Source organism: Histoplasma capsulatum, genomic scaffold (assembly GCF_000149585.1).
Source record: "Histoplasma capsulatum NAm1 scaffold_1 genomic scaffold, whole genome shotgun sequence".
NCBI lineage: Eukaryota > Fungi > Ascomycota > Eurotiomycetes > Onygenales > Ajellomycetaceae > Histoplasma > Histoplasma mississippiense.
In genome coordinates, this window is record NW_001813982.1 from 7,054,973 (window position 1) to 7,067,166 (window position 12,194).

A 12,194-nucleotide genomic window follows, 5' to 3' on the forward strand; every position below is an offset into this window, starting at 1 on the left:
ACGTTTGTCGAAATTAATACATTGCGTTGCACGAAATATTTTCCATCTCAGTATAACATCCGCAAACAACCGTCCAGAACCTGCAACACTACACTACGCTTCAACCAACTTACGGCTCCAAAATCATGTAGTTCAAAAGCCGCCCTTCTCTATCCAACTTGGTCTTGCCTCTCGTTGTCCACACTGGTTTCACGATTCCGCGACGCCTTAGAATTTTTTCAGACGATTCCACCCAGCTAGATTTGCTTCTTATGACCCTTTCATGTGCAACGGTCTATTATGCGCATCTCCAAACAATTAGCTTTATTCCTGTAATTTTTACGTTCCATTCTTTTCTTCTTGATTTCTGTTTCTTTTATTTTGTTTCGTTTTTCTGCCGAATGTGCTTTCATAGCTCTTTTCAGACAACCTCCACTCTTCCTCCCCATAGCCATCTAACGCACTTTAAACCAACTCTTCTGGCATATTCTGCAGCGAAACCTGCGGAATACTACCGTCTTCTCCCCACCTACGACATGAAATCAGAATATCTCCTATACCCAACGGTTCCGATGACACAAGCCACAACAAGCTATCTCGTTTACGAATGAGTTTAATTTCCTGACGATGTTCCTATCAAATATGCTGGAGTCCTTGGCTTGGGTGTCACATTCGAATAATACGGCTATGCTTTTGGGCTTATAAATATACCATGCTAAGGAACCTAGGCTCTTGACTGGCTCTGTCAGCTTCAATAGCGCTCATGGGCGTTGTAAGCTAGTCGGGATATACCGCCTCCAGAAAATTCGAATCAGTGTGTGGCTATGAGCGCTATTCGAACCCTTCGAAAATTTCGAAAGCTAAAGGGTTTCCATACCCTTAACAAATCCACTTATCACCTTAGTTCTTTCGCTCCGTTGTACGAACCGGTTGACATCCCGACATGCCGGGTTGCTTTTCTTCTATGCCTTTCGAACGCCTTTTTCTTTCCTTCGAAACATGAGCTGATAGAAAATTCCCATATAATAACATGTTTGGGATAAGGTCAAGATACCAAACTACCAGGCCTTTGATCGATTATCAAAATGTTATAACGAAAACACGGGCTGCCTGAATATACAACATACTCCGTACACGCTTTGGATTAGCGTTCATGACGGGTTCTGCTATTTTTCGGGGCTCCCTATTTTTTGTAATTTCTGGATCTTCTCGGTTTCTTTTGTCACCATCCACTGAAAGCTTTTAGCGGCTGCGGGTTCATCGTACTCTAGCAGCTAATATGGCCACGAAAATTTTTTGGCTCTCCGTCAATTATTAGTTATGAGATTCATATAGAGATCCAGCAAGATATAATTATAGAAACTATCCAAAATATCATAATCGAAGGTGGGGTGTGAAATTTTGGGCTCTAACGTCATGTGGATCGTTATGCTGTCATTCGTTGCCCAGAGCATTACCCCATTAGTTCTTTTGGAGCCGTCAGATTGTCTACATTTCGACATAGGGGGAAAGCTAGCTGCAGTTGATTTTCTCTGCTCGTCGATCATTAGCCATACCATGAACAGGATTTCCCTCCCTGTCCTACAAAACAACGCGTGGAAAGGCTAGCTAACCAGAGCGGCATTTGCAATGTACAGTACAAATTAGCCATTGATCAGTTCGAGTTTGAAATTGATCTAGATATGGCCCGGTGCCTTTTCCTTCTGTCACGTTTCTTTGCGGACTTTTACTCTTCGAAAACCGGGAACCCGCATTTCTGGATCGTCAAAGTGGGTTTTCCCGACGCAAGTTGTCCTACATAATGGTTACTGGCTTGACATGGATGCAGCAACGCATGGAGGAGTCACAACACCATTATGACTGGTCCCGTATCTTTGAGGCTGCTCTGCAGCTACCGACAGGCAAAAAGGAACAAAGTTGGTGAAACAACAACCCTTTCGATACTGGGAACGTCAGATTTCGAAACTATATCTAAGCAACACCGCGCTAACTACCTTTCCTTGTACACAACTTAACCCTTGGTCCTTCGCCGTTTTTAGCCTTGATTTGACGCCGGGACCTTCAATGGTTGTCATTCAACTCCGAACATTAATCTCTGGCCGAGGCCCATGACTCGCATCATGTTTCCTGAAACGGCTTGATGCATCTCCCCGGTCAGGCTCTACGCCAGCCGTCAGAAATCCCAACAGCCACCCGCATGCTAGCTAGTTGGCCGCCCTGCCAGATTTTGTTCCATCGTTTGTTGTTCCGTTTGCTAGCCTTGCTTGGACGCCGCCACGTGCAGGATGATGGTCAGATCAAACGACCCAACACTGATTATCATTTCCATGCGTGTTCTAGTTTATTGTTTTGTCCAGCGCATTTTCTGTTCCATTGCCCCATTTAATTTTTTGGGTCGGTGATGTATCTGCTATTTTGAGTTTGCTACGCCCCTTGCTACTGCTAAATTGCCCCACAGAAAGTTGCGGCACTCTCATCGCTTGTCGGGTTTTTATCTCGCGCCGGAATCAGGCTTACGTCTCTTAACCCTGTCCATCACAAAGTGCCGGCATTTTATTCAACTCTCCGGATGTAACTAACACTACAACAGGGAGACCTGATTTAGCGTAATCCCGCTCCACCGAGAGAACAATCTGTCATAGTTTCGTTAGATTGGCTCAACAAGTTCTCATCGGATCACCAATTTGGATCTCTTCCCCACATTGTGGGGAAGCTTTGCTCTGTCATCATCGTTATTTAATTCTCTTTGGGCGAAAGCGTGGAACAAAAGCCGTTGCCTCACACTAGAAAAGTAAATGGAAGCATCATAATACGAGGCCTCCAATCATTCAGATTGTCATGGCGGAAGTTATTGGTGCTTGGCACGTAATTTGCCAGCGGAGCTTTATCAGGCACCTCAAGTACGAAAATCTTTTGGGGCTTGCGAAACCGGTAGTTATCTCACGGGTTTTTCATGTTTGCAGGAAAGTTTCCTGAAGTGGTGTGCAAGGACCTTTGCTTTACACACGCCATACTGCACACATCTCGTTTAACTGCGGAAAATAATCATCATGATTTCGGCGACTTCCACAGGATTGACGTTTGTCGCTCATCACATTTTAGCACAATGAGTGATACGCAGGAGTCAAAGTAAACGGTACGTGGTTTACCTCTGTGTAGTATTTCTCGTACCTTCAACTGTACAATATATGCGGCGTTGGGACGAGGCGACGAATGAATAATCAATCGCGCATCAAGTAATAAATGTAAAGTCAACTTCACAAGAATGGTTAACTATTGTTGCCACATGATGCGTAAGCTGCATGAGGGGGGCCTAAGCATTCATTCATTCATTCATTCATTCATGGACGTTTCAAAACCCAAGTTCGCATCAAATTGAGTTTGAAGGTAATGTAAGACATCTTGGAGGACGTGCTATGTAGTTATAGGGGTTGGTTTATCGAGATTGAGCTCTACGGCGTAGATTGCTTAGAAGTATAAAAAACAAAAAATTGTCCGTGGACACGGACATAACCGCTTATGACAGGGGGGGTCCTGGTGGCTCCGTTATCTTCATTTACAGGGGTTATAAAATGAGCAGGCCCGCTCGATTAGACGGATGAAATCTACATCGGCAGCGCGAGAGTCCTCATCAAACCAACGAGACAAAACTCGAGAACATTGCTCGTTAGTATGAACCATAATGGAGTAAAATTCATTCTCGGTTGGTTGAGTGGATACTTCCCCCTTTTGAGTTTCCCAGGGGGGCATTGAGCAGCATATCTTCCCTCGAATTTCCAGCAGTGGTCAAGATTTTATATTTCCAAGAAGAAGCTTTTTATTACTTCGTTTATCGCATCCGCTTCTTTATGGTATTGTACAGAATACATACATGTCGGACGTTCACTTCGAACGAACATTGGCTGGGATTAAAATTATTATTTTCAACCTTCGGTTCTTCAATGCTTATGAGTGAGTCCCTCCCTAGCCCATTCCTCAAAGCGCACGGGTGTCTTGAAAGCTTCGCCCAGGGCGTAATTGAACGGGCAGCCGCTTGCTAGATCAATGCTATGGAATATCTTGCTCATTTACGTCTCCCGTCCGATTCCTCCTTTGCGTTTGGCCGTCCTAGAAGAGGTTATTCAGCTTCTAAGACGGCGTCCTAATTACGTGCAAAGAGGAAGAATCCCGAGGAATGATTTTAAGTGCAACGAAAGTTCCTTCCTATATATAAGCCATGGTTTTTGATAGCCAAAGTTTCAGAGCATTGGAATCGGCCATGACGGTAGTACTATGAGATATTGGATATTTTCTGGTAGGAAAGCGACCAGAATTCGGAGAGATGTCTTTTGGGCAAGGCGGTTGAATAGATGTAGGTGTTGGTGCAATGCCTGATGCGATACTTTCTGGGAAGTTTGAAAATCCGCTTGGTATATTTGGTATTGAGTCAGACGATATGGTATGGATATTGCTCACTTTCTTAGCACAGAATTGTAGTCCAATGGATCCCACGAAAATGTGGCACCTAACAAATGGTAGGTGGATTCCGTGGATGTTGGATGCTGGTAGAACAAATACCACAGACTTGTCGCCACAGACTTGTCGCTCCAGCTGCCAACGTAATGCATGGAATCTGCAGGGAATCTAGGATACGTCCTGAGAAGAGGTATGATTTTGATGACAGAGACTCTATGAACAAATTTCCTTTAGCCCAATCTTCCACTGTCAACTAGTAAAGGCGAATTTTAGGAACAGGTGAACGGATATATCATCAAGGGGTTGAGGTCATTTCTGCGACGGGGACCCGAACCCTTTCTCAGCTGTTTGAGCAGTGTTCGCGTTAACGTGGGAAAAATCCACGGGACCCTCTTTTTCAAAATTAGTTAGTAAATGAAGCGGAAGAAAAGGGGAATATCAAGACAAAATGGCACGTCGATATTTATTTACCATGTCTTGTGTATAGCTTCCGTTCCACTTCGTCAAACTTCGCTTGACCACTTTCAACATCCTCACGTGTGACGCCAAGTCGAGAAATAGGGAGTCCCATCGACAATAAGAAAGTCACCGTGTCATTCCATTCAACATTTTTCCGCTTAGTATCCCAATTTAGTTCCTCCGCCATGATATCAATGATTGTTGGGAGAGCTTCGAGGGCGGCTTGGGCGTTCAAGAATGCTAATCTAGTCCTCCGTGCCAAAATATCCACCGCTGTCTGTGCAAATTCAACACGCGTGCCATAGCGGACCTCACCATCGATAAACGGATATAGAGGAGAAATGCGCAACCCACGGACTGGGAATCGCGTTTTTGTGGGAGCTGACATAGCGGCCACATCCCATGCACGATCTCCGTAAGACTCTGCGAGATGTTGAGCAACGTCTGTTGCGATCCCGAAGTGTTGGATGAGCCTAATGAACAGCGTTTTCGAATAGCCATGGGCACCTACCAAGCGGATTTGATGAGTCTGGCACGACCCATCCAGAACCGCACCATCGTCGAAAAGTCCCATTCCGCTGATGTCAAGAACGCGTCTGTTAGGACGAGGCTGTAGATTGTACTGTTTGATAGCTTTGTCAACAGCATCCTCGGCCATTTGCCGGTAAGTTGTCCATTTTCCACCAGCACAAGTTAAGAGACCGGATTCAGATACTGTAATGAGGTGACTACGGACTAGAGATTCTGTGTTTTTAGCTGTGGGATCTCGTACGAGAGGGCGAATTCCGGCCCAAGCGGCAAGGACATCACCGCGCCTCACATTGATGCTCGGGGAAAGATATCCGCGGATTTCATTTAGGATCCAGTTTATATCCCTTTCAGATGGGATAGGCTGGGCAGTAATAGTAGTGGGGACATCGGTTGTTCCAGCAATTGTGTTCCCCTGCCACGGAAGGAAAAATATGACACGTCCATCTGAAGTCGCAGGGTCAATCAGTCCCATCTTTGTTGGGCTATAGTAGCCAGGAAGAACAACATGTACCCCAGCACTTGGTGCAACTATTTCACTAGCGTTTTGATCATCCATCTTCCTGATGGAATCTGTAAATGGACCTGTGGCATTTATAATACCCCTGGCCCTAATAGTAATTTCTTCTGCCTTTTTGCCGTTTTTGCCTGGAATCAAATCTTTCAAGCGGGCTCCGTTGAGTCTCCCTGACTCGTCTTTGGTTAAACCGACAACTTCCATATGATTTACAACTGTAGAGCCATATAAAGCAGCGGTCAACGCCAAAGATACATTCATTCGAGAGTCGTTGTGGGCGCCATCTCCATAAGGGTTAGCTTTGCAGAAATAAATTCAGGTTTTTTTCTGTTTTGCTTTTGTTTTCGGAGGTAGGCAGTCAGGTCTTACCATAGTAGACAAGAGCACCAAAGAGATTATCCTTCTTCAGCATTGGAAAGGCGTCTAGGGCTTTGCTCTTGGTGAGGAAATACGAACTCTCAATGCCCTCAGATCTAGCAAGGAAATCATAAAACTTAGTGCCGGCCCAGAAGTAAGGCAACTGCCACCATTTCTGCACGGGGACCATAATTGGGAGCCACATTGAAAGATGTGGTGCGGTGTAGAGAAACCATTTGCGTTCCCGAAGGGCTTCTTTAACGAGTGCAAATCTGCAAAACAGGGCCGATGAGTAGGGGTATTTCCCAGTACGAATACAGGTAGTCCGCAACATACTGATTATAGTCCAATTCCCAAACGGCCTTTTCCAGGTAGCGTACACCGCCGTGGACCAGTTTTGTGCTCTTGCTGCTTGTGCCCGCGCTGAAATCGTCACGCTCAACTAGAGCTACCTTCAGACCGCGAGATGCAGCATCAAGAGCTATGCCAGAACCAGTCGCGCCACCGCCCAATGACAAGCAAATCGTAAGCCGCATCAGCATCCGGCGTTGTAGTGTTTTCGGGGCCAAATGCATCCTTCCCTGGACTCCGGCTTCCGGGTAGCAAGCTCGTCGTCTTTGCCTGTGAACTTCGCTTTAGGTCCTGGATTTGCTCTTCACGGGTTTTGACACGAGGAAAAGCGTGGGAGAACTAGATTCCCTCCACTGCTGTATGATGGGACAGGAATGGGAGCCGGATCCGAGCCAGGGATATTGCGTGGGCGATACGCTAGATATAAAATGCCTCCTCCTCCAGTCACAGCTGCCGCAATTTTATAGAAAAAGGGTTTGAGAAAGCGGCTGGAAGGTCGATTCGTCATGCTCGGGTGAAAGCTGAGGCGTGGAATTCTTCACAAAAGGATGCAAAATGAGAAGATCTATGTGCAGCCGCAAAGAATATTGCGCCGGCTTAGGAGTCAACCGCCATACATTCCGCGCCAAGCCACGAGATGATAGCGGACGTTCTGTGCCCGCCTAAGGTCTCAACACTCAGATCTCACATAGGAAGCGCGAAATCGACGGAAACCTACACAGATTCAGCGGATGAAATTAAAGCACTTTGTGGGACGAACAGGGTGGATTACAGAGAGCATCATATATAACTAGCCTTGGATGAAGCAATTGACGAATTAATCATGCTCTAGGAACGATAGCACTGGGTGTGGCCCCCATTAAACGGCGGAAAAGTCGAGATACGAATAAGATTGGCAATGGCGGGGTCAAAGTTGACTTTGCCATTGTGGCAAATGACCACCATCCCCAGCGCGTTTGTAGTGGCGCAGGAGGTATCCGCCCATACCACCAAGGTACCATGAACTGGCGGGCCGCGTTACCGCCAACGATCAACAAAACAAACGCTTGGAACAATAACAAAACTGATTGCTTCGACCAGGATCCAGAAAACAATAGCTGTCAGTCTCCAGATATCGCGCTGCTGCTAGGGTATTTATGTAGCCACCTGTTGATTGGGTGTTATATACAGTACTTCACTCAATCATCTCGTGCCCCGCACAGCAGTAGAAAACTCGAACTCATGAATCAAGCCAGTTGGACTCAATAGAGACAAGCAACCACGCTCAAACAGTCAGTCAACGGTCGAGGAGCGATACAGGAAAAGAAACTTGCTTAAATTTCGAGCTTGAGTCGGACAACAAACCAAGCGCTCGTTTCGCAGTGGTCACCAGCCGTTGTAGGAACCCAATGACAGCAGCTAGATACAACCTACGGGATAACACTTATCACGGAGTAACATGCTCATAACCATACTGCTATTCCCAAATGGCCTCCCTCGTCCGGTGACGCTGGTGGACGAGAGGGAAACATGAGGACGAAAGCAAGAAAGCATAAGGCGCATTAGCAGCCACTTTCCACAGGCGGTTTCCGGTAGTCGATCCAGGAGAACAGCTCTGAAGCCAGCCATATCTGGAGCCCTGCGATGAGTTTGGGAGAATGAATGTGCAACACCGTTATATTTGGTCCGGGGTGCAAGAGAGCAACTTCTAAAAAATAAGAAGAATGAAAATAATTCTGTGAAGGGCAGACTCCCGAGTACTACTAGCCATATAATTGAATGAGCAACGAGAGAAAAGAAGCAGTGTGAAGTATGCAAGCGACACGACAAAAATAAACCAACACAAGCAATGTTAAACTGGCTCTCTGGTCCTCTAGACTTAGTTTTTAAACACTGCCAGTGCCCAGCTAGTTGTGGGTTCAAACTTGGGTGACATAGGTGGGGTGTATCTGGATTTCCCTCGATGGTTGACAACTTCAAGGGAAGGGTAGCAGGCATGGAGCCATGGGCCTAACTCTATCTGACTATGGCTATTCAAAGCAGTAGTAAGTGTGTGACAGGGACTAGACGCTGGCCTTGCCGCCTTACCAAGGTCAGGGGTGACGGGCCCTAAGATAATCGGGGGTGGACGGTTGGAACAACAGGCCCCTGGCTGCGAGTGGGTGGGCGGGCGCGTTTTGTATACTATGTGAGTATAGGTTCCGTGTGAGGCTGATAGGATGCCAGCCGTCTTATGCCCGATTTTGGTCCATTGGTTCAACACTGCTGCTTGGCTAGTGCTAGCTATGGCACTAATCAGACAGGATTGAGGAGATATATAGATAGCGATAGAGATACAAATATATATGTACAGCACATACACAAGATCTGGCAGAATAGTTTCCCCTGCTTGTCTAAACAAAAACGATAACTTCAGTCCGCGATCGCGAGTTAGATAGACGACATGGCCAGGCCCATCCGAATCGCTATATCGGGAGGTGGCATGGCGGGCGCCTCTCTCTTGCACGCTCTGCTGAAATACCCGCATTTGGACGTCCACATCTTCGAGTCAGCCGCCGAGTTCAGAGAAGCCGGTGCCGCTGTCGGTGTTGCTCGGAACGGTCTTGCCGCGCTGAACCTCATCGGCGCCTCGGCCGGCCAATGCCTAGAGCGTGCCGGCGCAGTCTCGCAGCGGGGTGTTCGCTTCCTGCTTGCTGAAGGCGGGGAACGGAACAAGCTCATTGACGAGGCAAGAGACGATAGCGGCAAGGCTCTGGTGAGCATTGTGCATCGGGCCGTGTTATTGCGGGAGTTGCTCGACGGCGTTCCTCCAGAGCGTCTGCATGCGTCCAAGAAGCTAGACCGAGTCGAAAGAGCAGGCGATGATGGGCCTGTCATGCTCCATTTCACGGACGGGACTACGCATGAGTGCGACATCCTTGTTGGCGCTGACGGAATTCATAGTACGGTGCGTAGGATCGTGCTCGGAGAGGGGGACCCCGCTGCGTATCCGAGGAATGCTGGCTGGTGGGCGGTCATGGCCTTGAAGCCGTACGCAGATGCCCGGGCTAGTCTTGGTGAGGGCCCTGTCGATATCGATGACGCGCGCGAACACATGTGGGTTGGCGATGGCACGTATCTGATGCATAATATCTTGAACCGGGGGCAGCTGGTGCAGGTTATCATTTCCGCCTATGAGAAGGGGGCCGAGGCATCAGATAAGTGGCATCGAATTGTGAGCGCGGAGGAGATAACGAAGCTCTACCAAAGCTGGCCGTCGCATTTGAAAAAGGCAGTAAATGAAGTAAGCAAGCTACATAGAATCATTCCCACAGGCCCCCATCTAGAAATTTATTATTATTATTTTCAATATTTTTTTTTATCAAATATGGTTCACTAACCTGGATGGCATTCAGCTACTGTGTGATCAGCCCGAGCAGCCAGCCATATACCTATGGGATCACCCACCTGCCCGTACGTACGTAGCCGGGCCAATATGCATCATGGGAGACGCCGCCCATGCCACGACACCATGGCAAGGCTCTGGCTGCGGCATGTCCTTCGAGGACAGTCTTATCCTCTCCACCTTGCTCGGCCGCTCAACGACTCCCGCCGAATCCCTCGTGGCTTTACAGATATACGACCAGGTACGCCGTCCACGCACCCAACGTATCGTGGAATCGAGTCGGGGCACTGGACTCATGCTGGTTGGGAAAGGGGAGGTGACAGGGCTGGATTTGGAAAAGCTAAGGCAGGATTTACTGCCGAGGTGGGATTTTATCATCGATTTTGACAATGGCAAGGCTCGTGACGAGGCGGTTGAGATGATGGTTGCCGCGTTGGCAAAACTATACTGATGGATGGGGAAATACATTCCGCCCGCTTAAGATTGAGAATAGATGTCGGTATCAAATTGAGTCAGAATGTTTTTCAGAAGGTAGCTCCCACACAGGCTTGCATCAGCGCAGTTACTTAATGCATCTAGAGAAAGACAATACACTCTACTGCGCATATTACTCGGTTTACCTGACTAGAATTTTGTAACCAAATAATGTTATGTTCCCCTTTTCATCCATAAGACGATTCTTTTCCGTTTCCGGACGCTCTTGGAGGAATTGTCTCTGTTGATCATGGTCGCCATCGATCGTCTTTGCAGCAGCAAGGTGCTTGATACGGATTCGTGGATGTACGTATATGCTGTCCGGGGAAAGCTGAGTTGATCTCGGGAGAGCCCGCGAATCAATCCCCTTTCGGATGACGACACTAGAACAAAAGAGACCAAGAAAGGGGAGGGGCTTCAAGAGGGCGAAGCCTTATAATTTCCTCTCAATGCTGGAGGGAGCTGAGCAAGCCATTCTCAATTCCAACCAGCATACGGAGTAGTAAGAGGATGTTTTGCAATAGCATTCGGATAACAAATAAGACCCAGAAACGTGGGGATATCCCCTACAGACAGGAACAACCTTGTCTCTCCCTAGAAATCAACAAGCTCATCCCGAGAACAAGGGAGTCGGGACAATCACAATAAAATCGAAAGAAAGAAAGACTCCATGGGACACGCCCATGGCATCCAACGACTGCCAGGTCCCTGGTCCATGGGATGTCACGTCATTCCGCTGCCGAGCAATTCCACATCCAAGCGGTACGCAATCCAGTTAGCTTTTCACACAATCCAATCTAAACCAAAGATCCACAGTGCAGGGAACCACATCACAACTCCCATCACATCGTCATCACGTCACATCCTGGATTTATTTGTCATTTATTATGGAGCATGGAGAATGCTTCTTGGGAGGACGAAAAAAAGCCATCCATATGGGACCGTTGATCCAAAGCAAAGGAGCCCACCGAAGCGCGAGTGGAAATAGTTTCGTTGGTTCGACGTTCACCATCGGGTCAAGCCGACAATTGAAACAATGAATTACACAGTAAAGGGGTTGCGTTCTTTTTTCCCAAGAAAAAAAAAAAAGAAAGAAAGAAAGAAAAAAGGGTGAAAAAGCACCAAGCTAGGCCAAGCAAGGGGAAATTTATGTTAGTAGTTGGTCTATGCTGTCTGGTTTGTGATTTTCCCCGGAAAATGGATCACCAGAGGACTTCTTAAGCGAACGATACACGCTCATTCGCTTGACACTGGAGGGATTCATGGAGGGAAGCAGAAAAATTCTGTCGATGGGGCCAAAAAACAAAAAAAGAAAAGAGCAGAAAAGAAAAGAAAAGAAACTGAAAAACAGAGCCAAGATCTGGGGAAAAAAACGCTGGCGGTAATTAATTCATTAATTGCTTCTTCTGCTCATCGTGGCCACAGCGTGAAGCCCCGGCATACAAGTTTCTTGCTCTTTTATTGGGAGAGAAAAGAGGGTTTTTCGTCATTCCAAATCAATCAAATTGCTTTTTTGTTCATCGTTCTCTGCTGCCGAACAACATGGAGGGGAAAAAGGAGCAGCTGTGATCCATGGTGTCTGGAATTGGACGGAAAACATGCTCTCTTCCCCCTTCCCCCACCACCCCATAGCACTCCTGACTAATGGGTAATAGGTCTCAGCTTATGGGGCAACATGGGCATGATCGCACTGCCCGAGAAATCATGATA

At 47.3% G+C, this 12,194-nt stretch overlaps 3 protein-coding genes across 3 annotated transcripts; 1 reads left to right on the top strand and 2 right to left on the bottom strand.

The window, feature by feature from the left end:
• Nucleotides 1–109: 109 nt before the first annotated feature.
• Nucleotides 110–1,134, bottom strand: HCAG_02010 (predicted protein; the record flags this gene model as incomplete). Its single annotated transcript, XM_001544913.1, has 4 exons — nt 110–274; nt 444–508; nt 650–694; nt 1,107–1,134. 4 exons carry the CDS (start codon nt 1,132–1,134, stop codon nt 110–112), a joined length of 303 nt encoding a protein of 100 aa, XP_001544963.1.
• A 3,296-nt stretch (nt 1,135–4,430) lies between these two features.
• Nucleotides 4,431–6,831, bottom strand: HCAG_02011 (glycerol-3-phosphate dehydrogenase, mitochondrial precursor; the record flags this gene model as incomplete). Its single annotated transcript, XM_001544914.1, has 5 exons — nt 4,431–4,647; nt 4,769–4,826; nt 4,906–6,222; nt 6,308–6,567; nt 6,632–6,831. The coding sequence occupies 5 exons, from the start codon at nt 6,829–6,831 to the stop codon at nt 4,431–4,433; spliced, it is 2,052 nt and encodes a 683-aa protein (XP_001544964.1).
• A 2,276-nt stretch (nt 6,832–9,107) lies between these two features.
• Nucleotides 9,108–10,461, top strand: HCAG_02012 (predicted protein; the record flags this gene model as incomplete). The annotated part of the gene is made up of 2 exons (XM_001544915.1): nt 9,108–9,908; nt 10,021–10,461. The coding sequence occupies 2 exons, from the start codon at nt 9,108–9,110 to the stop codon at nt 10,459–10,461; spliced, it is 1,242 nt and encodes a 413-aa protein (XP_001544965.1).
• Between the last annotated feature and the right edge of the window lie 1,733 nt (nt 10,462–12,194).